Consider the following 25,995-nt stretch of genomic DNA (forward strand, 5'->3'; position numbering starts at 1 on the left):
TTTCCAACAAACTTGAAGGATTCATACGTGATTGTGTTGATATTAGTATATCACTTCATTCCAACTAGGCAGCCACAAACACATACAAAGACATAAATTTTTAGGCCCGTCTTTATATATAATATTTTATTATTTAAGCCCAATATTATTATGTCTAAATCTTTTATACACTTTGTTTGTTCATTGTTGCACATGGTTTAAAACCCGTTCTCAATGTAAAATAGAATATCAAAAACGTGTATGACATATGTTTTTGTCCGACCGTGCATCGCATGGGCTTGCACTCTAGTGACATAAAAAATAAAAGATATTTTTACATATAGGCTTCATCATCACAATAATTATAGAACGGAAGTTAGTAAACAAGCTGTAACACCTTATTTCTAAACACAAATATGAAGTAAATGTTACGATTGAATCTAAACATTAACAGAAGAGTGTTATACTGAATTTCTTGTATTATTTTTACAATTTCTATAGATTAAACGATCCTTGACTTTGATATTCGACAAATGTATTATGCACAGGAGTTAGCTAAAAGTTCATTACTTTACTCTTTCTTAAATCCTGCCACGGTTAAAATGAGATTTGTTTATAAAAAAAGACGTATAGTAATATGCAAAATAGACGAGATATTCTTCAAATAAATCATTTAACTTGTACAATGATTTAAAAAATATCTATCAATATACTAAAACAGGATTGTGACACTTTATTAAAGCGACCCATGTTTTTTTTGTACAGGTTTTGAAAGAAACATGTATCTAATCCATCAATTGACTTGATTGGCGTAGATTTGAATCGATGCGAAGAATGTTGAAAATTATTTGTTGCCTTGACAATTTGGTTAATGATTACGTGAATAAAAATTACCTTTTTTAAAGAAAAAAAAAAAGAAAGGAAAAAAAAAATATTATTATCATATTATATTTTAAAAAAAAAAGATTTTTTTATTGAAATTGAAATAAAATAAGGTTATCGGAGGGAAAGTAATGTTCCCGCTGCCCAAAACTTGAAGAACTCAAAAATTGAAGAACACCAGCACCAGGCAAATTGCTATAACACCGACCGACCATTGTTGTTCCTAAATATATATTCCTATTCCTATATATAAATTACAAATTAATATTACTCTTTTGTTATATCAATATCCATTCACCAAAATGTCTGCACGTTTCCAGTTCCCTAAACCTCAAACCATGACCGCAATCATGTCACCGCCGGCATCATCAACGGCGAATACTAACCTCATGCTAGCTATTTCCGAAAAGGAAACCACATCAATTGATCTCCGCCATCCTCTGTATGACTACATAGTCTCCAATTATTCCGATCCACGTCACTCCTTTCACTTAGTCGGAACCGTGGAAGACGATCTCGCAAACCTCAATTCCCTCAGATCATCAATCGACGGTTCCTGCGCTGTATATTCACTTCCGGCACGGCGCGACGCATTGGAAAGCTACTTCAAGGCGTTAACCGTAGTCGAATCGAAGTTTCCGATATCGAACCACAGTGATCACGTGAATAAGCTAATTTTCACGTGGCACGATGCCTTTAAGAAGAAGAAAACGCTCGGCGTGCTTAAGTTGATGTAGAAGAAGCGGCAGCCAGCGGCTCAACAGAATATACATTTGGAGAAAGCTGCAGTACTTTTTAATTTAGGCGCTGTGCAGAGTCAGATAGGTTTGAATTTTAATCGGTCAACAGTTGAAGGGAGGCAGCAGGCAGTGCAGGCGTTTGTTTCCGCAGCCGGCGTATTTGCGTTTTTGAGAGATAATGAGGCCGCAAAGGCGAGCGTTGGGGAGTCTATTACTGTTGATGTTTCAGTTGAGTGTGCTGGCATGCTGGAGAGGTTGATGCTTGCTCAAGCTCAGGAATGTTTTTTTGAGCATTCTATTGCGAGAGAAAGTACTCCGGGAGTCTGCTCGAGAATTGCCAGACAGGTTTATGTTGTTGCTTTATGTTATGTCATTATGTTTGTTATATATATTATTGTATGTATGTATATAGTTTGTATGCATAGTATTGCCAAAGGAAGTAGCATTATTTTTGGTAGTGTTTGTTAGTTTAGTGTTTAAGATTCCTTTGTTTATTAGCACACACTTGTGGTTTATGAGCTATCTAAGTAGCGTTAAATGCCGTATCATCATTTGCCAACCATGTCTGGTTAGTTTAGTGTTTAAGAATTCTTAGTTTATTAGTAAATGCCGTATCATCATTTGCCAACCATGTTTACGGATACATACTGTTTTTTTTCTTTCTGAAAATGCAGTTGAGTTTGTTCCAACAAACTGACTCTATAGAATTTACTTCATGTGCATTATGATATTGCAAAGAGATAACTATATGTGCATTCCTAACATCCTTACACAATGCACCTAAATATAGGTCGGCCTCTATTACGAAGAAGCTCTTGCTCCACTGAAAGTTGCACCCCTCTGTAAACATTTTGACAAGACATGGGTGTCTCATGTTCAAATCAAAGCAGCCTTGTTTTACGCAGAGGCTTGTTATAGAAGAAGTTTAGAGCCAAGCATGATTGGAAAAAGAGTTGCATTGTTAATGGATGGTATCCGTGCTATAACGAATGCCAAAAGTCATCTTCGAAGGGGGCTTTACCGCAGATGATTGATGCTATTAGTAAATTGGAGACTGATCTTAATTCTAATCTAGAGAGGGCTATGAACACATATGCCTTTTTGGATCCTACGAGTGATCCTTTAGCAAGTTCATTACCAGATATTCAACCACTTCCAGCGGTCACACCTTTGGACATGAACCAGGTGTTGGATGCAAGCAACAATACATTGTTTGCAAGTCTTGTTCCTGACAGTGAGGCAGTGGCTCCTTCGAGGTACAGTGAAATGGTTGATAATATAATCAGAACTCAAGATGCACAATTGGAAGTAAGTGAGTTTGCTTGAGTGGGCGAAGAGGTAAAGAAAATGGCTGATTTAATTCTACATCTATGGGAAGATGTAGAGAAGATTCAGATTAGTGGTGGCTTAGCTGGCTTGAAAGGTAAGCTTCAACAGCTTCGCGATTTTAAGAGGGTAAACAATGAGATGCTGGCCCAGATCAAAGAGCTTCTCCAAACAGCAGCAAAAGATACTCAATCTGAAAGCAAATATGGGACACGTTGGACTAGTGCTGAGTTTCGTACTCTCGCTGATTGGTTAGATAAGTTTGCCACAAATTTAACTGAAATTGCAGATAATGATGACAAAATTGAAAGCTCAGTGGAAAACTATATGGGCCTCATGTCCATTTTAGATCGTCACCCAGTAAGTTCTTTTGAACTCATTACATGGTTTGTAGCTAACCTTTTCTCTTACAAGTTTCACAAGTTTAGAGTTAGTTTTCATGAGATTGTGATAGAACCCCGAAAACTACAAGTAACAGTAGGATAAATTTGACATATAAGTTGGCCCGATTCGAGAGGGGCAATGTCTCCAAACAAAGAACCAGGATAATATTAAAAGATATCAACTGCTAGAAATGAAAAGTGACCCTGCTATTTAAAAGCTAACAATTGCCATGCTAACAGTCACCCCTGACTTTCTTCTTTCTTGCCATTAAATTGCTCTTCCCATTTAATTTTCTGTCCAGTAACATTGATTGGGTTTGACCCAACCCATATTGAGAAAAACCCGGCTGTGGGATTGTATCAGATTGATTGATGTTAATATTTGGTTCATTGTCAAGTGTTTTGGTTAGAGGTGGAACAATGGGCTGCTCAGAGGGGTCGGGTAATGAGGGGTCGGGTAATCATGTTTTCTTTTCAGTTATTTTGGAGTTATTTCAGTTTGTTGTTGATAGTTAGGCCATTACATTATAACTGAGACAAGTGTAATGTGAATCTCACTGACTGAAAAGTTGGTTTGCTTAAGGTTTTTTGTGTTAAATCAACTTACATGTTCTCTTATATTCAGATTGAACCAGTGCTTCCATCTTGGGTTAAGCCAATCATGCCTTTGGAGACTAATATAGATGCTGTAGTGGGGACCCTGAAGCAAAGCACGGTAATATAAAGGCTGATTGTACATCCAGATTAACATTCATTTCTTTTTTAGAGATGTTAACTTGCCATGCTTTTATATTCCTAGCTTGTTTTGTTTTGCAGAGAGAATATGAGAAACTGTGTGCTCAAAGAGTAGGTCTGGTAGCCACTATTAGGGATTTGAAAGAAAAGGTGTGCTCCAGTCTGGTTGAGATATAATATTCAAAACTGCAACTCTGATTTGGTATCATCAGGGATGTATAAGTTTCTCAGTGAATACTTATGTTTTGGTCTGCTCTAGGATGATATCTGCCCAAAATTGATGACGATTACTGGTTCATACATGGATCTCTTTAGAAAGTAGATAACAAAATATAATCATATACGCGAAGAACTATCTGTAAACCTTGCGACTCTGGATCAACTATTGGAAAATATGCAGGTCTGATTTTTACCGACTGCAATTCGTTTTTTATGGTGGTGTTTAGATCCCCCATATACTTTCGAGTTGCTTTATCTCTTATCAGAGTTTAATATTTTGATCTCATGAACCTAGTTATTTTATTCTCTCCCAAATTATATTTGGTTTTCTTGTTTCTAGGCCCAAAATCGTGAACTTGCTGGCACCTTCAATGTTAAGAATTCCAAAGGTATTACTCTAATAATAAACCTTTTTGTTTATTTAAACATTTACTAATACATCTTATATCGAACACTCGATTGAAGCTGCTATTGACAAGTATCGTGAATTCAATAAGAGCATCGATTAAAGTATCAAGGTCAATGTTCATCATCAGGTCAGATATTTTCTAATTTTTGTTTAGGCTTAATTTTGTTATCTTTGAATTTAAATTAATTTCATTATTTTGTCAAACAGGACGCAATCACCGAATTCAAGCAACGTTACATGATGACCCGAAGCATGAAGCGCCGAGAAATTGAGGAAACGGTTTACATACTCTCATATTGTGTTTACGCCGTGTTGCATTATACAACTTGTTTGTAGACAAGTTGCGTACTATGTAGACGATGTGTGCATAGTTATTATGAGGAGAATCCGGCATATGTGAATTCATCGATCACATTCAATTGTTAATCTGTTCTGTTTTGCCAGGTTTCTTATACAAACTATGGCTGATATGTTATTCTTTGCCCACATGGCCAAACACTTGGACATATTGAGCTTTTTTGGTTATTATTTTGGGTTTTTTAACAACATATCCAAAATGGTTACAAATGTGCTAAAGCTAGAGCAGTAGTTAGGAACTAATGGGTCAGAGTAGGTTGTGTTAACACACTAATGCTGATTTATCATTAGTTTTTGAGCTTTATAAACTATATACACCTATGGGTCAGAGTGGGTTCTGAACAATTACATTGCATATTGCAGTGACCTCATCTGGTTGATTACTTAGCAAATTACTGTAGTACAAAACTAATAATCTTCTTTTCTGCTGTTTTTACCAGTTGTCAGGGCTGGTATCCTATAGATTTAGGCTGGTCTTATAGTCAAGTGTTTTTTTCTGCTTGTCTTTGCTCCTGGTGCTGGGTAAAGGCTAGGAGTATGAGTCCTTTGGGTTTGTTCCTTTGCTGGTCTGTTTTGAGTCTTAGTTTTGGGGTTGGGTCTTATTTTGGGTTGGTTTGGTGGTTGGTTGATTCTCTTGATTTTCTGATGCTGCTGCTTGAAGTTGTTAGGATGGTGATTTATGTAATCTGGGCTCCGGGTATACTGTTTTATTGTTGGTGTGAAATTGGTGAGGTGGTAAAGATTGATTTTTGGTTAAAAATTCTTTGTTTAAGTTGCTTTAGGATTGTATTGGCTGATTGTGTTAGTTGGTTGTCTAGACTGCTCATTAAGTTTATTCAATTGCTAATTTTATTGAAGATATGCTGTGCATTTTGTGTTAGAACTGATGGCATGATCTTTAGAAAGGGTGGGGACTTTGGATTAGGTATACTTGAATGTGGTGAGTTTGAGGTTAGCTGGTTTGGATTTGATATGTTTGGGAATTGTGTTTATTGGAGATGTTTAGTGTTTATTAACAATGAAAGTCATAGGAAGGCTGCTGTAGGTTTGACTTTTGTTGGTCAAAACTGTGAATTGATTTTGGTTGATATTTTTAGAGTTGTAAATGGGTTAAAAATTCTGTTATATAAATATTTTTAAGGGTCTGTTGAATAGATTGGAAGGTATTATTGTTTCAATTTTGATTGAGGATTGGGTTTTGAAAGATTGTTTGGCTGGGTTGACTTTTTTAGTCAACTGGTGTTCTTGTTGGCTTTTTATTGATTTTGGATGGAACATATTTTTTGAATTACTGGTGAAATGCTATTATGACAGGAGATTTATTGGTTTACGGATTGAGACTTATAAAAATGGGGACCAGTTAGTGTTTTTGGGTTTAAGGTTTATAAGAAAGATTTTTGATGGAATGCTTGGTGGACTAGTTCTATGATCTGTTTTTGGGTTTAAGGTTTATAAGAAAGATTTTTGTCTACAGCATGGTTTGAAGATGAAGTTTTTGAGGATTTTTGTTTTATGATCTGTTTTTGGTTCTTAAAATGTAATACGAGCAAGTCTTATGACATACGTTTATTAGTTGTTAGATTTAGTTTTGATGTTAAACTTTGGGATATACATTAATAATTTGTAAAATGTACATTCTCTCTCTGGATGCCTAAAGTACTTTGTCCTTATTCTTTTTATTATGTTATAAAATTTTCACTTATTCTTTTTATTATGTTATAAAATTTTCAAAAGGGCAAATGCCCTTTTACCCCCCAAAAAAATATTAAACTTTGGAATGTACATTAATAATTTGTAAAATGTACATTCTCTCTATGGGGATGCCTATAGTACTTTGTCCTTATTCTTTTTATTATGTTATAAAATTTTCAAAAGGGCAAATGACCTTTTACCCAAAAAAAAGAAAAAAACTAATAATCTAACAATATAGAGTAGGTTGTATTACATTGTAAGTACACACTACTTATAATCTTTTACTTTATAAACTTTGATACATTGGTTACCAAAAATTTTTACAAAAAAATAAAATACAGAGAAAGCAATGGTTGTTTGATCAATTATTAAGTTGGCCTATTTTGATCTCTTAGCCAACCCAACTCTTCTAATTTGACATATCTAGGTTTGGTCTTTTATAGAAGGGAGAAATGCAATTCTAGATAGTTATAGGTGTCACCTGCACCTGGGCTTGATTATGGCTGACAACAAATGAATCAGGAATTAGTGCCAGTGGCGGATTGTTGGGGACTTGGGGTTAGTGGCTTAGTGCTGATCACAGTAACCTTAACACCAAGAGCTTTAAAAACTTAACGGCTACATGGCCTAAACCACCAAGACCGACTACACCAACGTGCATCCCAGGCTTATCAAGCCCATAGTATCGCATTGGGCTGTAAACAGTAACTCCGGCACATAGGAGAGGCGTACCACTATCAAATGGAAGGTCTGCGGGCCAGGATATAATGAAGTGTTCGTTGACAACCATGTGGTCACCATAAGTTACCTCAGAGGTGGCATTGTATGTCGCTACCAATTTTTGGCAGTATTGCTCTTGATCAGCACTTCTCCCCATCTTCACGGTCTTCTTCAAGACAAGACATGACCACAGCCTCCAGAATTGGGTGCTGAAGATAAGATTCTCAAGAACGGCTCCGAGGATGGCTCAACAACGGCTCCTTTTGTTTATTTTTGTTCAAATTCAAAAATTGAGTCCATCGGGCTGCATCTATCAATCAGCAACTACACAATATCAATGTTATATGTAAATATCATAGTTTGTTATATTAACAATGATTAAAACAGATGTTTACGTTTACATCTTCATATTTAGTATTAAGGATTCATAATGTTGAATGTAAAATCAGGCAGCTTGTCAAGAACTTAGAAACAAAACGTTTCTAAAACTACCAAACCCACAACCGGTCTTCAGATTATTTCTAGTCTCGATTCTGACCTTCTAAATGTTATGAAAGCTGCAGCCATGGATTCAGAACTTCTTAGTGGGGATGTGACTAGACTTTCAGATGGGATTGCTAACATTATCAACATTGTCAATCTAATTGAAACCACATCGCTTTCCGATTCAATGAACAAATTCTTGAAGATTGCATAACAAGTGACCATCAACATTCATGTTTTTAGAAAGGGAAAGAGCTACTTTAGTGAAAGAAGTCACCGGATATTTCCCTAGGAACTCGATCGGCTATAGAAGAAACTCAAAAATATTGGTAAAACACCACTTGGTAACTATTTTTATAAACAAACACTACTTTAGTGAATATTTTTTTAAATACACTATTTAGTACAGTAATTAAGTTTTTTAAATACACCATTTTAGAAATTAAATCCGTACTAACTATAAAGACGTGAGAATGTGGAGGATTTGGCCTCCAAGATGGCTTAGGATATTAAAGGATAGGCTGCCAACTAGATTCAATTTGTGGTTTAGAGGGATTAGTAATAATTCCTTGGTTTGCATGTGTTATGATATACATTTATGATCGATCCTAATATAGGAGTCACAAGATAGCGATATATGTGCGGCTCTGCGTTATGATATAGGTTCGACTTTGCCTTATGATATAGGATCAATGTCATCGGTGTGCAGCAAAAAAAGCATATATGTTTTACTACTTTAACCTTTCAACCTGTTCAAATTACGGTAATAACAAAAAACATTATATCGGACCGGCCTGTAATTAAAACAAAAGGATAAAATGGCATCAATATATAGTTAACATTTTGATTATATATATACAATTTGCAGCTAAGAAGGCAGTTCCATGGTTAATGCACTCGTAGCAACTTCATGATAACAGGCGCTTATGCGACTTTGATTCTCATCACACTGCATCTTCATCAATTTACTCATGACAGTATCAGCCTCGGCACAGAGACTAGAAAAACATGCTTGCATCACAGCACGTTTTGTTGCAGGCAGTTTTTTGAGTAAGTTTTCAATATCATCCAACGTGTTAATAATGTGACTGGCCTTGGATTTCCTTTGCTCAAGTTGCATCATCAGATCTTCCCAACAACTCTTGACTGATTCTCTGTTTTCCCCAATGTGAAGTTGCATCTTTGCATTGATGTCGCCCTCGTCAATTGGTGCTTTCCCTGATCTATTTGTATTTGCGCTGTCGTGGGTCTTGATATTAGCTTTCTCTTGCTCTAGAAGTACCCGCAGTTCGGCCAAAAGCTTTTGTGCTGATGCAGCTTGCCTCTCTGCTATAATCTCCTGCAACATGATCTCATATAGTTAAATTTTTACTTTATAGGATACGTAAGTACTCATTAATCTCCTGAAACATTCACTAGTTGTGAAACGCAGCCTTATACTGTTATACAACTACTCGTTAATGATTATAAATGAATGTTAGAAAGTTCAATCTACTGAAAATGTAACTCTACACCGATTAACATGTTGTAGGATGAAACCATAATGGAGTAACTAATTAAGCGTCAACAAAATAATGTGAGTTATGCATTGCAATAGCTAGTCGTGCAGAAAATTAGCGGATCAAATGTAATATTCAGTACGTGATGAATGAAAGAAATCACCAGAATAAAGCTTGCCAGATACCTTTTGGTTGAAACTTCAAATGAGTGTCTAATTTACGTCTAATGCTTGCTATAATTGAATTAACAACCTAGAGCAGCAATAAGTGGGATGGATGCATAATCAATGTATATATATATATATATACCAGTTATACGCCCGCGCGATGCGGCAGTGTAGTGTGACGGCAGCGGTAACGGTGTGGTTGATAATGTAAAATTAATTGATATAAAAGGGATAATATAGTTATTTAAGAGTTAAGGGTATTAGATGTTGTAAATTAAGTTCATCAAGGATTTTATGATATTATAAATATTTTAAGCAAAGATTTTTAAAATAGTGTATAAAAAGGGAGGGATATTTTGGGGTTATCAATAACATAGTTGAAAAAAATGAAGGTAACTAAATGCTTTATAATGTACTCTAACATAGATAGGGTTTAATATTTTGAAGTGTAAGGAACTTTTACACTTTTACTATTGTATGAATGTAACTTATATTTGATGCATTGTAGGAAGAAACTTTATAAAACTGTTCAAATAATGTAAAAGCTTATACATGGCAAACCCCATGAGTTGTCACATACAAGTTTTCAATTGGTGCATGTATAAATGTTACAGATTTTGAACAATTTTACGAATTTCCTTCCTAAAATGTACCGAATGTAAGTTAGATTCATACGATAAAAAAAGTATAAAAGTTCTTTACACTCCGGGATACTAAACCCTTTTAGATATAGATTAGATATAGATACTTAGCATAGTAGTACGTCTATATACCTCACGATAAAACATTGCAAGGGAGGCCCCTGGTGAACTATCAAGCAAATAGTTTGTTACTAATTGAGTAGACAAATTGACGTTTCCTTTTGGGCGGCTCTTCATCTCCACAAGGTTTTCTGGATATATGGTTAAACTCTCCAAGTTAACAAACGGACAAGGTTGATGAGAGATAAGTTCCACCGATTCAGAGAGAAGCTGCATGCACAATATATATGTTGTAAGTTGAAATTATATACGTATACAAAACAAATATATATCTATCTAATATAATTACCTTTATAATAACGTATTTGTTCAGATTTGCAAGGGAGTGATTAATCGGAAATTCAGAGACTATGGACATAGTCAGGAATAATAAGAAAAAAAGGTAATTGAATAATGGAAACCCCCTGATCTCATGTAGCATTTGGTACTCGCTAATCCCCCACTTGATTATCTCAAGTTTGCATTTGTCAAGACTTAAACCAAAAACCTCCACTGGAAAGTGGAGGCTCGATCACTCGATGTATATTATGAAAATTAGTGCTTGGCGCAGTATATAACGTTATAATAAAGTTGAGAAGCCAATTCATTTATTTAAAATTATGCCTTTAGAAAAGTTGTAATTGATCGGTAACAATTTAATTAAGATGTACATGAAATATAAACATGAAGATTTAAATGTATACCTCAATAATCTCCAGGTTAAGTTTAAGAAATTTGACATTGTGGAGCTGTTGAAGCAGACCAACCATTTGAGGAGCATCATTAACATCTAGAGGATCAGCTAAAACCCGGATATCCGCCTCCTTCAAAGAATGGAAACCATCTGTCGAAAGGTGCAAAGGATAGCGACCTCTATACGCCAAGGAGGCAAGATTAGGGGCCGAAATCACATACTCCAGCATACCATCACTACTACAGTCGTCGTCGTCTGTAATAGTGAGATTCTCGAGTTGCGGTGCAACCACATTAACAGACCATGCTCTGATATTATAAAGAGTGAGATTAGATAGTCCAGGATGACAAATGCTCAATGATGATTTGTCTACTGTATTACAGCTTATTAAGGTGAGATGCTTCAAGTTTGTACACTTGGAGAAAAGGCCAGTAATAACACAGCAGTTGGCGTCGTCATCACTAGCGGAAGTGATACCTTCAAGATACAATGTTGTTAAAGCTGGGAGCTCCAATATTGACATGGCTTCAAGTTTTAATCGCTGATCTCTCGACCAATAATTATTCAAACTGAGATGTTCAAGAGACTTGGAACTGAACAGCGAGAGAGGAAATTCAATAAGCTGAAATCTCTTCCCCCAATGACCCTGCGGCATACAAGTAACTTCGACTCTTTGGATATTGTGAGAGAATGCATAACGCATAAGTTTTTTGACAGATGGGTCGGTAACCTGTTTGATCCCAATATCGAGATACAAAGAAGACACGTCTATTTGATTATTGCGACGTTGGAGAAAACAATCCACAAAGTTTTGCAAACTTGAAAAATCATCAGAGTCGAAATTGAGGTAAGGCATGGTAGTCCAGATAAATCTATATCTAGATGACAAAGCCATGGTTTTGACGGTATCATTGATGCTCACAAAAGAAAGGATTTTATGGATCAGATCATCCGACAAATTGCTCAATCTATCGGCTTTTACTCCTACTTCTATATTATCATGCGGCCCAGAATCCATTCTCTCCCACTTTATCAAATACATCACGAGCACACACAAATATAACATAAATAATAATTATACATTAAAAAAAATAATAATAATCTTGATTACCTAACATAAATACAATAATAAATAATCATAATATAAATAAAATTATCTTGATTACCTTTACTTATACGTAACCGATATTTAAACGTATGAATATACGGGTAGTCCACACGAACACGAAGCTTGATAGATCTAAATCACCAAAAGTCAAAAAACCTAGTTTGGTTTTTTAAAGTTTGGTTACTTGCTTCTGTCGAATGAAACAAATAAAAGGTTTCCCTTTTGTATGGTTGTCGAAAACTACAATACAAAGAAAAGTGTTTTCTGTTTATTATTGTTGATGTCACGATCGAATGGAATGAAAACCCAAACTATCCTTATCAGCGGTGGACTCAAATTTAAAAAAACGATGTGAATTGATTTTATCGATTTATTTCCTTATACCAACTGAACCTTTAAACACAAGTGGGCATACGTGGTACAAACTCTTTATTTGTGGACTGGACTAACTAACCAAAAGCCCAAAGCACACAAGGCCCAACACACACAAACACAAGAGATATCTGTCGATTGTCATATCAGGCTATCATACACATAAATTAGTTTTTTTTTTTTTTTAAAAAAAAAAAAACAAAACAAAACTTTAATCCTTTAAAATTGAAGTGATAATCTTTTTTATCATTGTTCAGTTTTATCAAATTGACTTTCGTTTATGTCATCATTTAGATTAACTATAAATTAAAAATCATCATTATCCAAATATATTATTATATTAGTATTTATATTAATTTATAGAAAAGTCTTATTAATTTACATTTTTTTGTTATTCATCAATAATTTACACTTTTTAGCTCTGAATATTTAATTTATATTTATTAAGAAAGCAAAGCGCTCAATTTCATCAAATTGACTCTCGATTATGTATTGTTTTTCATCAATAATTTACACTTTTTAGCCCTAAATACATACTTTATATTTATTTTTAGCTATCAATAAATATCATAGAATAAGTGATTGCCTGTATCATGAACAAATACGTATACTTAAATATTAAGTAAATGATCACAAGTATGTTTATATTTTAATTCTTATTTATTTTTCACAATAATATCACATTATGAGTACTAACTTGTTTCCAAAATTTCTATAATAAAGAAAATTATTATTGCATGTGCCTTATGAAATGACTACGACAAACAATTTCATCAATATGTTTCAGCTATTAATAATAGTGACGAACCTGTGATTATTTTACTACAATTTGCAACACTTGGACACCATATATCTTCAAATTAATGACTTAAATGTATGAAGAACGATCTAATATTAATAATATTATAAACCTCGTATCCAGTGTTGGACACGGGTCAAAAATTCAGTAATATAACTAAAAAAAAAGGTTGGGGGTACATTTGGCACCCCTAATTCTTTTCCTTGAGCCTAATTCTCCCTTCTAATCAATCCTCTATTTTTTAATACTTTTTAAATGATCTAGATAGGCCGACCTTATTATTAATTAAAAATATTTTTATCTTTAAAAGTCTTCCAAAAATTTTATATATATAAAACCTATGAAAAAACCTCACGTATTCTCATAAAAAAAACCTACGACCAAACCGTAAAAAAAGTCGATTATCAAAAGGTTCGACCTGCTCTCATACCAAGTAACACGTTTAAAGATCATCACTTTTATGAAGTTCAATATATTATCAACTTAAATTATTATTATTATTATTATTATTATTATTATTATTATTATTATTATTATTATTATTAAAACGTTCTAGATGGTAATTGTTGATCTTTAGTATGTATTTTCCAATACTGTCATTTTTTGTTTCTTTTTTTGTTGAGCTTAACTTTAAATCGTTTAGCCTTAAATTGTTGTTTGTGTTTATAGTATGCTTAGATATAACAAACAACAAATTTTTTATTTAACTAAAGTTGGGGAAAAAAAAGTAAACTGGAATCAATATTTATAAGGAGTTAATTTTCAAATGTTTCCTTCTTTTAGTTTTCGTATTGATTAAATTGTAATATTGATCATAAGGATTTAATATACTTGAATTCCAACTTTTTAGTTTTAATTACTGTAATATATTTTAAAGTTATCTGTATATAGAATGAAAAAACTGACATTCCATAATTTAACCACCTCTGATCATACTACATTGGTAACTAGATTAAAACTTATCTAAAAAAAACAACTCTTTATTACAAGGATTTTGTGGAAAAAGGAACCCAAACATTTTTCTAAACATGTACAAATAACACAATTAAAAGGTTTTTTAGATTAATACCACGAAGTTTCCTTGACCTTTATATGGTGTTTTTATTTGGAATTTAAAAGAAGTTAAGTTAAATTAGAGAAGAGAAGAGAAAATAAGGGTGGAATGGGAGTTAGTAGGTATTTATAGTTTTAGGAATTTTTATATTTTTGTATATTTTGGAATAATTTTGGAATTTATTTAACATGAATTTTGTTTGACCACTAATTAGACCCAAGTTTAACAAAAACTATTAAACTATATATATACTTTGTCATTTTCCTCTACACAAAAGAAGCGTGTTGCCCAAAAAAAACCCAAAACAAATAATGGGTTTGTGACTAGACTAGGGACATGTAAGCCTAGCCTTGGTTTATTTCATAATACGTACTTCGTACATACGCTAGTTTCAATCACGAGTCCGATAATAAAGGATCATGTACCATGAAACGGAAAAACATTAAATAAATAAATAAATATATATCTATCTAATAAAACAATAGTTATCCTAACTTTTTAAATTCATCCAACTTAACTTTATCTTTAGATTTTGCCACATAAGATATTTTTTATGTGTCATCTTTATAAATTTTTCTCATTTAATATATACTACATTCCTTTTTTGTTACAATATCAATAAAATAAAATTACCACATATTATGAATAAAATAATCAATTTTTAATTTGTTTCCAAATAAATAATTACTAGCACCTTTTTTCCAATATATAAGTTTGTTAATTACTAACATATAAAAGCGTCTATATCAATATATGTTTTATACTAAATCAATATAACAAGTTTATTTCACAAAATTGTTGTTGCTAATTGTTTAAATGTATTCTAATATTTTGTTTGTCCACTCATTTATGCAGTGGATTTGATTATTAAGAAAATTTTGAAAATTTGATTTTTAAATATTTTTAATTATTTTATATAATTTTTTTTATTTAAACGTTGCTTATTAGAGATTTTATTGATTTAATACTAAAAGTTTTGAAAATATAATTCAAGAACCGCGCATTGTGCGGGGTAAAAATCCTTGTATATATATATACACACACTAGTCCTAATACTCATACGATGTACGGTAGCTATATAAATTGTATTATAAAGAAATTCGAATATGCCTTATACATGGTTCGTGAGTATAAAATAACTTGTGGTTAATGTAAATCGATGATTGAAGATAAATTATAATGAATAGTTTTGATAAATATAATATATGTTTAGTTAGAATTTTGGATTTACCTTAAATTTTTAGAACCACATCAAAATCGGAACTTGTAAGCATAATTGATGATGACAAATAACCTTGTAATTTCGGATCGTAAACTCAAATTTTTGATGTCTTCATGTTAATAACTTATTATAATTAATATAAATAATAGTATTTGAAGAATTGGGAAAGGAAAATAGACAATCTATTAATGAGAAAACGATCAATCAAATAATGTTATAATATCTTTTGTATTAATAAGCCAAAAGTTTAAGTTTAAGTCTAAGTCTAATAAGGAAATTGAATTTTTATACAACTAAAAAAGCTAATTTAACAAAAATAAATAAATTAAAAAGACACATGTCGATCAAGTATTACGGCATGTGTCATTTCAAGAATATGTCAATCCTGTTTTAGTTTATTGGTAGATACACCTAAACAGTACAAGATCTTGTATAAACAGACTCGTATATATGTTACAAAACTTATACGTTGTGATATTGTAATAACTTATGGTATGTTTATCGTTTCTTTATGTAAAGTTTGTTACTTGACCATAACTATTATGTATTTTAGCGTTTCTCCCTTACATACTTATGTTTTTCGAACATTCAGTCGGTATACGACATTAGGGAAACCTCACCGTATAATGGTAAAGCCTTGCACGTACCCTAGACAACGAGATGTTGACCATGGGTCGTTACAAGTATTCGGAGGAAAAAACCCTAAGACTTGTCATTTTTACATACTTATACTCTTTTTTTTTTTCCTAGATCATTATATATTTCAAATGTCTTATAGGTTATTTAAACCTTTAAAATGCATTCCTATTAAAAGTTTTTGTTTTGTCAAAATATTGATACAGCAAAATACTTACATCAAAATTGTAAGTTAAAATTAATATATAAAATACATCAGGTTATTAAAGTTCAATAAATTCACGATTTGGGTTAATTAGCTCATTCACATTTTGTGGATTTATATAAGGTTAAGCCATAATATGCTGAAGTAATTAGGCATTAATCCTTATTAAACAAGATACTTAGCTGTTCAAAATTAAAGAGAAAAAAAAAAAAAAAAGAAAAAGAAGCAGCATAAAGTAGTACTTCATGATATATTCCACCATGAATACTTAATCCAACAAACGGCAAGAAGTTATTTTGTTTCGGCTTCTTTGATATATATCATATCATATGGAAATAAAAAATGAGTAGATCATGATGGCTTATCCTCTAATTGGTATTTAACTATTTATTAACAATTCAAACTTCAAAGTGTGCTAATTTGATTGTTTATGTTCACCGATTTTGTTGTTTATAACATGCAACATTTAAAAATTCTGTTGGATATAAACACTTATATTATATACTGTCAAAAGACTAAGCATATCTTTATAATCATTATATGATTTAAAGTGAAACTTGTTGATTTTACATGGTTTGATGAGTTGATGAGTGCTAATCAGGCAATTAATGTGGAAAGAGTACATCATATAATAAGTCTATCATTTTTCCATTCCTTAACGACATCGATCATTTTATTCATTCTCTAATGACATTTTTTTGTTAATTAAAATGCTATATATATATATATATATATATAATCGATTTCATTTGTTCTTTTTCCTTTATCTTAATTAGCATATATTATATCAATATGACGTATGAAAACAATTGAGTGGCATATCATAAGGATGAATGGTTTATATATGTTTTATCACTTAATATCAAAATCAGGTAACAAACAAAAAATAAATATTAATTATAATTTTAGGACATAGGACAAAGATAGAGACCAATTTATAAAATCTACGGCGGGGGCGGCGGAACGGGAAAACTCGAGCACAGTCAATGTTGTACTTGTCGACGTGTTTTGATAGTTGTCTATTTTTTTTTAAACCTTTTATCAGTATCACTTTTTTACATATCTTAATTTTATAAAGCATGCAATTACATGCTTAATTAAGATTTTAAAAAGAAGTGGTTGTAGTGTTGTACTCTTTTGTTAGACAAAATACATCTTAATACTCTTAACTTGATTTACTAGGTGTTTTTATTACCCTGAATTATTAGAGGTGTAATATGATATCTTACTTAAAATCTAATTTACTTTAAGGTTGTATAAACAAACATTTAACAACTTTAGATTACTAAATGTACGAATTTCAATATTTTTACATACGTGACAAGAAAAATGATAAGTTTTGAAACTTGGTCTATTTTTTGGGTGAAAAAACTTGGTCATTTTTATCGTAAATATAAAAGTTTGTACATACATGATATTTTATGATTTAGGAGGGGTATGTATGAAATTAACTCTTTAAGTTTTACATCATAAATCATTTATGTGTTTTAGATTTCACATTTTAAGGAACGTGTGATATTAACTTGCAACTTTGCAAGTTATACGAAACAAGCTAGAACACAAAGACTTTAAAAATTATTTATGGGCCTTGATATTTTTCAACACTAGATTAGATTTTGCGATACATTTTGTTTCTATTAATTTGTTTAAGGTACAATAATTGCAAGGTACAACCAACCATAAATAGACACTGAGGCTGATGCATTAGAAATAGACCTGAGAAATAAATTCATCCATGATGTTATTTCAACTAAAAAACCATATAGTTTCTTTTTATTAAAATGTATACATAAATAATATAGATGATGGTTAAGTTAATAATATAATTTGATTATCTGTATATTATAAAATGATTTCTAGCTTTTTGATAGCATCATCTTTTGTTGTGATTATACCAACTTTTTCATTTAATTAAATTAAGTGTTGTTTTTCTTGCGTTGATGAATTATAACTTTTGATACACGTTGAAAATTTCATGATGCTTAAACCAGATATATAAATAAAGACATTTTTATTTATTAGATAATCGATAATATAAAACCATTTCGGGATAAATTTTAGTAAATAAATTAATATAAGAAAATCTCAAGTTAAATTAAAATTGAAGTCGATCAACATGAATAAAATGAGAATGGTGGTACGATGGTCATAAAAAAAAAGAGTCAATTTTGACAAGTTTTATCTGGTTTGTTGTGATATATAATTTGACGGGGTTGTTATTACTTATTAGACTAGGCCAGTACACCAACCCAATGCATCTCGCTAGTCAAGCTTAGACTTTAATTCTTTATTGATTGTGGTTTACACGGACAAGGATTATATTGTGATGATTTTGCTTTTACTGAATGTTCCAATTTTATTTTTTTTTGCTTTTACTGATTCTTATCTTAAATATGGTTGTGGTTATCAATACCACCAAATGGTATCTACACGAGATTATTAAGATAGAAATCACAAAACTTGACGGATGCCAATAGAATAGAACCGAAAAATTATTTTTTGGTTCGACAGTTAATATTTAGTGGGAAGTAATAACATTTTATCATAACATAACGTTTACAACAGAATGTAAAAGTCAATCATATCTATGATACCTCATAAGAAGAGAAACACACCTCTAAAAATCTCAAATAAATAATCGAACTAACTAAAATACCATTTTGATTATTCATTAAATTAAATATTTCCCTCTAATATATACCTATATACCTTTAATGAAATAATTGATATCATAAATCCTTAAATTTTTAAAATAACTACACTATCTTATTCGCGAGTATTGTAGTTGCATGTTGTAGATGGTTGCGGGATGAGCATTTATCGGTTACAGATGGATAGTTGGATAAAGAAACTTATCGGTCATCTAACTCATTCGTGGGTGTGGTTGTTAGGTTTGTCGCGAGCGATGTGAATAACCTATTCGCGGGTGTCGTGAATGTCAAATGTTGATATTTTATTGTTTTGAGAGTTAGATTCATAAATTAGCGAATATCATCCATAAAAAAATGTACGATGCGAGAGTTAAAGTTGCTGGTCAAAAATTTATTTTGATGTATTCGAGTTTGAGTGCTAGATCAAAATGATAAACACGCCTAGTGAAAAAAATGGTTTTAGTGTACAAAGACTTAAAATTCATAAGCTTAAACATGTTCAATCGAAAAATTATGTGCATATCATACGTGCAACATGCATAGAAAATCAGCAGACATTTATGATATATATATATATATATATATATATAAATTTAAGAGTCAAAATGTAAATATTTTAGTTTTTTTGTGTATGTAATATATAAGCTTGTATACAACATGCTTTGCTTATCAATTTTTTTTATATGTATATTTAGTCTTATGTATAATAATCATAATCATATATATTTTTTCTAATTTATATTACTCATATAAATTAGTAATTTTTTTTTAGAACAATGAAGGGCTGTACTGGATACCGAGGGTCTACTTAATCCCCTTCCCCTCCCACCCCACCTGGTAAATTCAACTCGCACGTTAATAATATTGGCTAATAACAATGTTCGGGATGAGATTCGAACATATAACCCTTGTTGAAACATCCGGAGTGTCTAACCACTGCGCTAGCAAGTGAATGACATAAATTAGTCAACTTTTGTGTGGTATATTTTCTACATACATGAAATATGATACATGTATGCACTAAAATTCATATAGTTCATAGTCAAATAATCTAAAATCGTAGGATTAAAACTAAAAGTAAACAAAAGTAGTTTGATAAAGAAACATTACTTTATAATTGTAATTGTTTATTCTTTATATATAATTAAAAAATGCACTAATATTTTTAAAAGCCATTGAGTATTTGACAATGTGGTTTTTTTATTTCTCTCTCCTAGTATGCAAATTCTTGTTTTGATTCGAATTTTCATTCTCCTGTCCATATATCTTCTTCCCTTTTCAACAAATCATTATTCATATTCAAGATTCATATTCATTTTGAGTTCCTCCCTCTCTTTCTCAACTTTTTTTTTTCTTTTCTTTTCTGATCTCCAATTCTCTCATCTATATTCACATGAAGGTACAATTCTTTTTACTCATTAATATTGTTTAATATGTTTATAGTATATAATTCTTGACATGTTTTTATATCCTAGTCTTAGAATAGAATCCTCTATGCTGTTAGTCTTTTACACAACTTACTTTATGTTTTAAATTTAGAATATTTATTAGAAAATTATATATATAATGTGCTTTTTATTCTTTCAAGTTCAGATTCCTGATGGGATTCTGATATCTTGTTTTTAAAAACTTTGTAAACAGCTTTGCAAAGATATATATATATATATATTTCTTGTAAACAACCGTCTGTTAATTCTTGTTCTTTCTTATTTTTCTAATAACATATTGACAATCTTAATTATAATTTAATACTTTTGACTCACTTTCTGTATTTAAATTTCAGAAGTGCATATTAAAGCTGGATTTAAATGATGATAGAGATAAGAGAAAAGCTTTGAAGATTGTATCTACACTCTCAGGTAACCACAACTCCACAAGACATACATAGATAGATAAATATACATATGTATCTTGATATATTTTTACTAAATTTAGCTAAGTTTTAATGAATTATATATCTATAATATTAATAATCAACATGAATATAATTAAATTTGGTAGCTAGAAAATAATCAGTTTAGCTCTTGAAAGTCAAAGGAAATAGGAAGCAGTATGTTATACATAAGACAGTGAAATAGTGGATTTGCTTTTTGTTGAATTATAGAGAAATGAAATTTTCCAAGATTTAGTTGAATTTCTTTTTCTTTACTCCACATGCACTTGTCATATCTTGATCTTGTGTCTCAATCCTAACAACAAATAGTTGTACTTTATGTAATAACAATAATACATCTACTATTATAACATGAATTTCCCAAAAAGCAAAAAAAATGATAACCATTTTTGTGACTTAAAATGAATACTACTCGTACTATTTTTTCATCTGTATGACATTATTATTTTCCACCTAGCTCTATTTTGATTGTTTTCCTCCCTACAAATACATATAAACAATAATTTTAAGTTGGCGCGCGTGATTCGTTATGGCTATCAAGTTCACAAGTTTCATTTTCTTGAGCATGTATTAGATGGGTGAAGATCCTTTTAAGTTGGAAATAACTTAAAGAGTCAAATTAAAGTAATTTTGACATTTGATTTTAAATTAAAGGTTATGATTAAAAAAATCATCTTTTAATTTTAACACCTGGTCAGGTAACTTAAGGGAATATATCTTTAGTGTTTTTTTTTTTTTTTCAAACTTAACTACTCATTTCTTAAGTTGAATATTGTACTACGAATTATTATGATATGAATGAACGGTGTTAAGTCATTAACAATAGTCTAGATATAACCTATATTCCGTAGCACTATCATGAATTTGTATTATGAGTTACGACATCACTTAAAATAAACTAGTAAAATAAAAATATTACATTTGTTTTATGGCAATTAATTAAAAACAAAAATTACATTTCTTTTAGGTAATTTATTTTCAGTAAGAATGATGTGGCTAGAGTGGTCCTATTTGGCATTCTCTTTTGGTAATGGGTGGTTGTGGTCATATTCTTGAGAGTTGGCTGGAAACCAAAGATTAAAACGTCATTTTGCTTTATTAGCTTTTCCAGTTTCATTATCTTAATTGATTGTTTATGTTTTGAATATCAAATTATAAATTGTTATTCCTAAACTAACATAAATACCAAAGGTGAATCTAGTACTAATTATACCTCAAATACCTCCTCCACTCCATTTTTAAGTTACCTTACCAATAAGTTATCAATTTTATTGTTGCTTTATTATCTTTTGGTATTGCAATACCTTAATTATTATCTTCATCATGTGAAAATCTAATCATGTATTGTAGATTAAATTACGATTTTATTATCATTGTTGTTGGTGTTATATTATTCTTATTATTTAGAACGACAGAGATTATTATTATTAATATTATTATTAGTATTATTATTGTTATTCGTGAATGGAAGAGAAGCTTTACCAGGTGTATATATATATGTGCAAGACAAAAGAGTGGTCGTGGTTGATTCATGTCGATTTCATAATTAAATTGTTTTGTAAGAAAATACAGGTAAAAAGCATCAAAGATGAAAACGATAGAAGTAAGTAGGTCCCGATAGTAGTTTTATGATATATATTGAAATACGTACAAAATGAAAACATTGCGGGCATCCTGAATGCGATTGACAAAGATTGTGACGTTTTTTTTAACAATTGTACATTTTAAGTAAATAAACCATAGTTGATAAAGAATCAATATATGGATGTGTAGCAAAATTTTATAAACATGATTTTAAAAGTTAACAAACAGTTGCATTGATTGATCATGTAATTATTGTAGGGATAGATGCAGTTGCGATGAACATGAAGGACAAAATGTTGACGGTTGTTGGGAGCGCTGATCCTGTCAATGTAGTTAGCAAACTACGAAAGTTCTGGCCAACGACTAATATAATATTCGTTGGCCCGGCTAAAGAGCCAGAGAAAAAAGAGGAGGGGAAGAAGGAAGAAGGGAAGAAAGACGAAGGGAAGAAAGATGAGGGTAAGAAGGACGAGGAAAAGAAGGATGATGGTAAAAAAGAAGACGGTAAAAAGAAAGAAGACGGTAAAGAGGAAGACAAAAAAAAGGTACCAGCCGGGATGCCAATAATGCAAATGCCAATGCAGATGCCAATGGCGATGCCAATGCCATATAGACCGGCTTATTACCCTCCGATAAACACCTATCAACAAAATTATCATCCATATCAACAACAAAACTATCAACCACTTCACCATACCTATCAACCGCGTCACCATAGCATAGAAGAGAATCCAAATGCGTGCATTATTTCGTGAAATTCTCAATCGTTAACGAATATATATATATATAGTCACAAATAGCAATTACCGAATCTAAAAAACGGATTTGCTATGTTACTTTGTTCCAGTAAGGAATCCGATTAAATTTTTGGGTATTAGTCGATATGCATTGTCTTGATGCAAAAGCTAAAGGCAAGTGACACCCAAAAAGCGAAAGGAACTTATATATCATTTTGTATAAAAAGAAGGGTATTTTGCTTACTTTTTTGAATCTAGGGGAACATAATAAAGAAATTTTGATTTGTATTATAAAGAATGTACGATGTATAAATGTAAATAAGTTATGTTTCAAACTGCGATTATTGACTTTTCACACATATCGTTGTAACGTTGTTTTTGTTTTAAAATGAAATTAAGTATTTATAGTTATCGGTCAATTTTGTCCCTTGAATACCTTGGAAAAAAATGCGGGCTCTTTTGACATTATTTATAATCTTACCCCTCGAGACAATGCTTGAGACTTTTGAGTGACACTCTATTTCCAAGTATTCATCAACAAAAGGTGCTGTTAAGAAAAATACAGTAAAAGAAATTCAACAAAAGGTTTATAGTGATGGGAATTCATGCTTCGTGTATCTTTTGATTTAACTGACTATTCGTTCAGCATCATTCTAAACAGTATTTTTGCTAATGTTTATCTTGTAAACCAAAGAGTAATTGGACTTAATTAGATTAAACCTGTAACCTATTATTATAAATTAAAGCCTTACTTTATTAATTAGCTAGGCCAATTAAACATTTGAACGAAACAATTTAATACGATTTTAAGGGTTCAAATTATGATAAAGTAATTTAATAAATTAAAATCTGAAATTTTTTATGTTAAAAGTCATTACAAAAAATATTTCATTTATTCACACTTACTTTTAACAAGTGTGAAGAAATTGCTTAATTTGTTCATACTTAAAAAGTTTAAAAAGTATTCGCCTTTAAAAGTGTAAAGAAATTTTGAAAATTATAACTTTTTCACACTTAGAAATGTGAGAATTAATATGTAACATTAAATTTCTTTACATAAGAGAAGTGGAGTTTTTTTCCAAACTAGTGTAGTGGGAAAACTTATTTACCAAACTAGTATAGTTTCAATAATATTTACCATTTTAGTATAAAGCATAATTAAACATTATATTTATATTTATTAAATATAATAAATAAAGATACGTTAGTTTACAACTTAATTAAACATTAAATTAGGTGGGTTGGTCAGGGGTATTTTTTAAATCTATTATGTGGGTCTCGAAGGTGAGTTTTCCCCAATGTCTCGGGTTCGAATTTTGGGTTTCTCATCTCAAGGTATTTTCCATAAGGAGGGGGTTGGAGTTCCAACAATTTGTTGGTTAAAATTTTCTTCAGCACGTCTGAATCGAAACTAACTTTATAAAAAAAAATGTCGATAAATATACAAAAAATCACTAACAAAGAAATAGTAAAATATAATGGTATTTCTATTGAAACAATAAAATAAATGATAAATCAAATGCGGATCGTCGAATCAATAGAAATAACATTTCTAGAGAGGATGTCATCCCATTGAGAATAACATCTTTGATTAACTACCAAGTAATTGCTTTTAGCTTTAGCTATTATCCTATTTATCTCAGATTATTAAACTAATTGGCGTATAATAATATCAAATTAGATCGATATTATAGAGCATAAATTTTTAGTGTTTGAGACATACTTGATCGATTTGTATTCACGTGTCATCGTAAATGCCGATATTTTTGTCTTTATACTAACATATCTTTATTTATTATATTTAATAGATATAAATATAATGTTTAATTATGATTTATACTAAAATGGTAAATATTATTGAAACTATACTAGTTTGGTAAATAAATTTTACCACTACACTATTTTGGAAAAAAACTCAAGAGAAGTGTGAAAATTTAGGTGTAACAATTTGACTTTCACACTTTTAAATGTGAATATGTTTGACATTTGTTTACACTTTTGGGTGTGAACTTTTTCTTTCCACATATATATATAAGTGTGAAAAAGTTATAATATTTTATATTTTTTCTCACTTTTAAATGTGTATAATTTTTAAATATTTTTAAATGTGAACAAATTAAGAAATTTTTTCACATATTTTAAAAACAAGTGTGAATAAATGACATTTTTGTTGTAGTGAGTGTCATTAGTCATTACATGTTGTTAATTTGTTCTGTGATGGGGTAGTATTAGTCTGTATTATACTATTATCGTTAACCCAAGAAAATACAGTAAAAGTGTATTCAGATAGTTTTCAGATATCTTCTAATTTGACTCACTTTTTTAAGTGATATAAAATCATGGATTTGTTATAAGCATAAAAATAGTGGCACATCGAAAAAGAATTAGCCTCTCATATAAGGGAATGAAATCATTTTCTTTTTTATGACTACAGAAGGGAATGAAATCATTAAAATGGATTTCATAAAACTATTAACATGAGACAAGTTATAAGTTAAATACAAAATTTTGTGTCTGTCACTATAACGGACAAGAATGAATGGTTGTTGTCATGCATAAGTCCATGTGAAAAATAACAAGAATGAGTTGTGTTAACTGTAGTTTAATACGATAAGGCATGTGTCTTGCCTACAACTAACACAAATATTTTTATAAGGGAATGATAAATGTATAACAAGTTTTTGTCATCTACAACAATGTATGCTTTA

The 25,995-nt window shown here is 30.9% G+C and overlaps 1 protein-coding gene and 1 pseudogene across 1 annotated transcript; both read left to right on the forward strand.

Annotated features, from left to right (window-relative positions):
- The first annotated feature begins 1,211 nt into the window (after positions 1-1,211).
- Positions 1,212-4,700, forward strand: LOC122597243 (annotated as a pseudogene).
- Positions 4,701-20,356: 15,656 nt separating this feature from the next.
- On the forward strand, positions 20,357-23,646 carry LOC122595711 (heavy metal-associated isoprenylated plant protein 39-like). Its single transcript, XM_043768137.1, has 3 exons — positions 20,357-20,471; positions 20,856-20,931; positions 22,809-23,646. Exons 1-3 carry the CDS (start codon positions 20,466-20,468, stop codon positions 23,303-23,305), a joined length of 579 nt encoding a protein of 192 aa, XP_043624072.1. The 5' UTR covers positions 20,357-20,465; the 3' UTR covers positions 23,306-23,646.
- The last annotated feature ends 2,349 nt before the right edge of the window (positions 23,647-25,995 follow it).

This window comes from Erigeron canadensis, chromosome 4 (assembly GCF_010389155.1).
Source record: "Erigeron canadensis isolate Cc75 chromosome 4, C_canadensis_v1, whole genome shotgun sequence".
In the NCBI taxonomy this organism is placed as follows: domain Eukaryota; kingdom Viridiplantae; phylum Streptophyta; class Magnoliopsida; order Asterales; family Asteraceae; genus Erigeron; species Erigeron canadensis.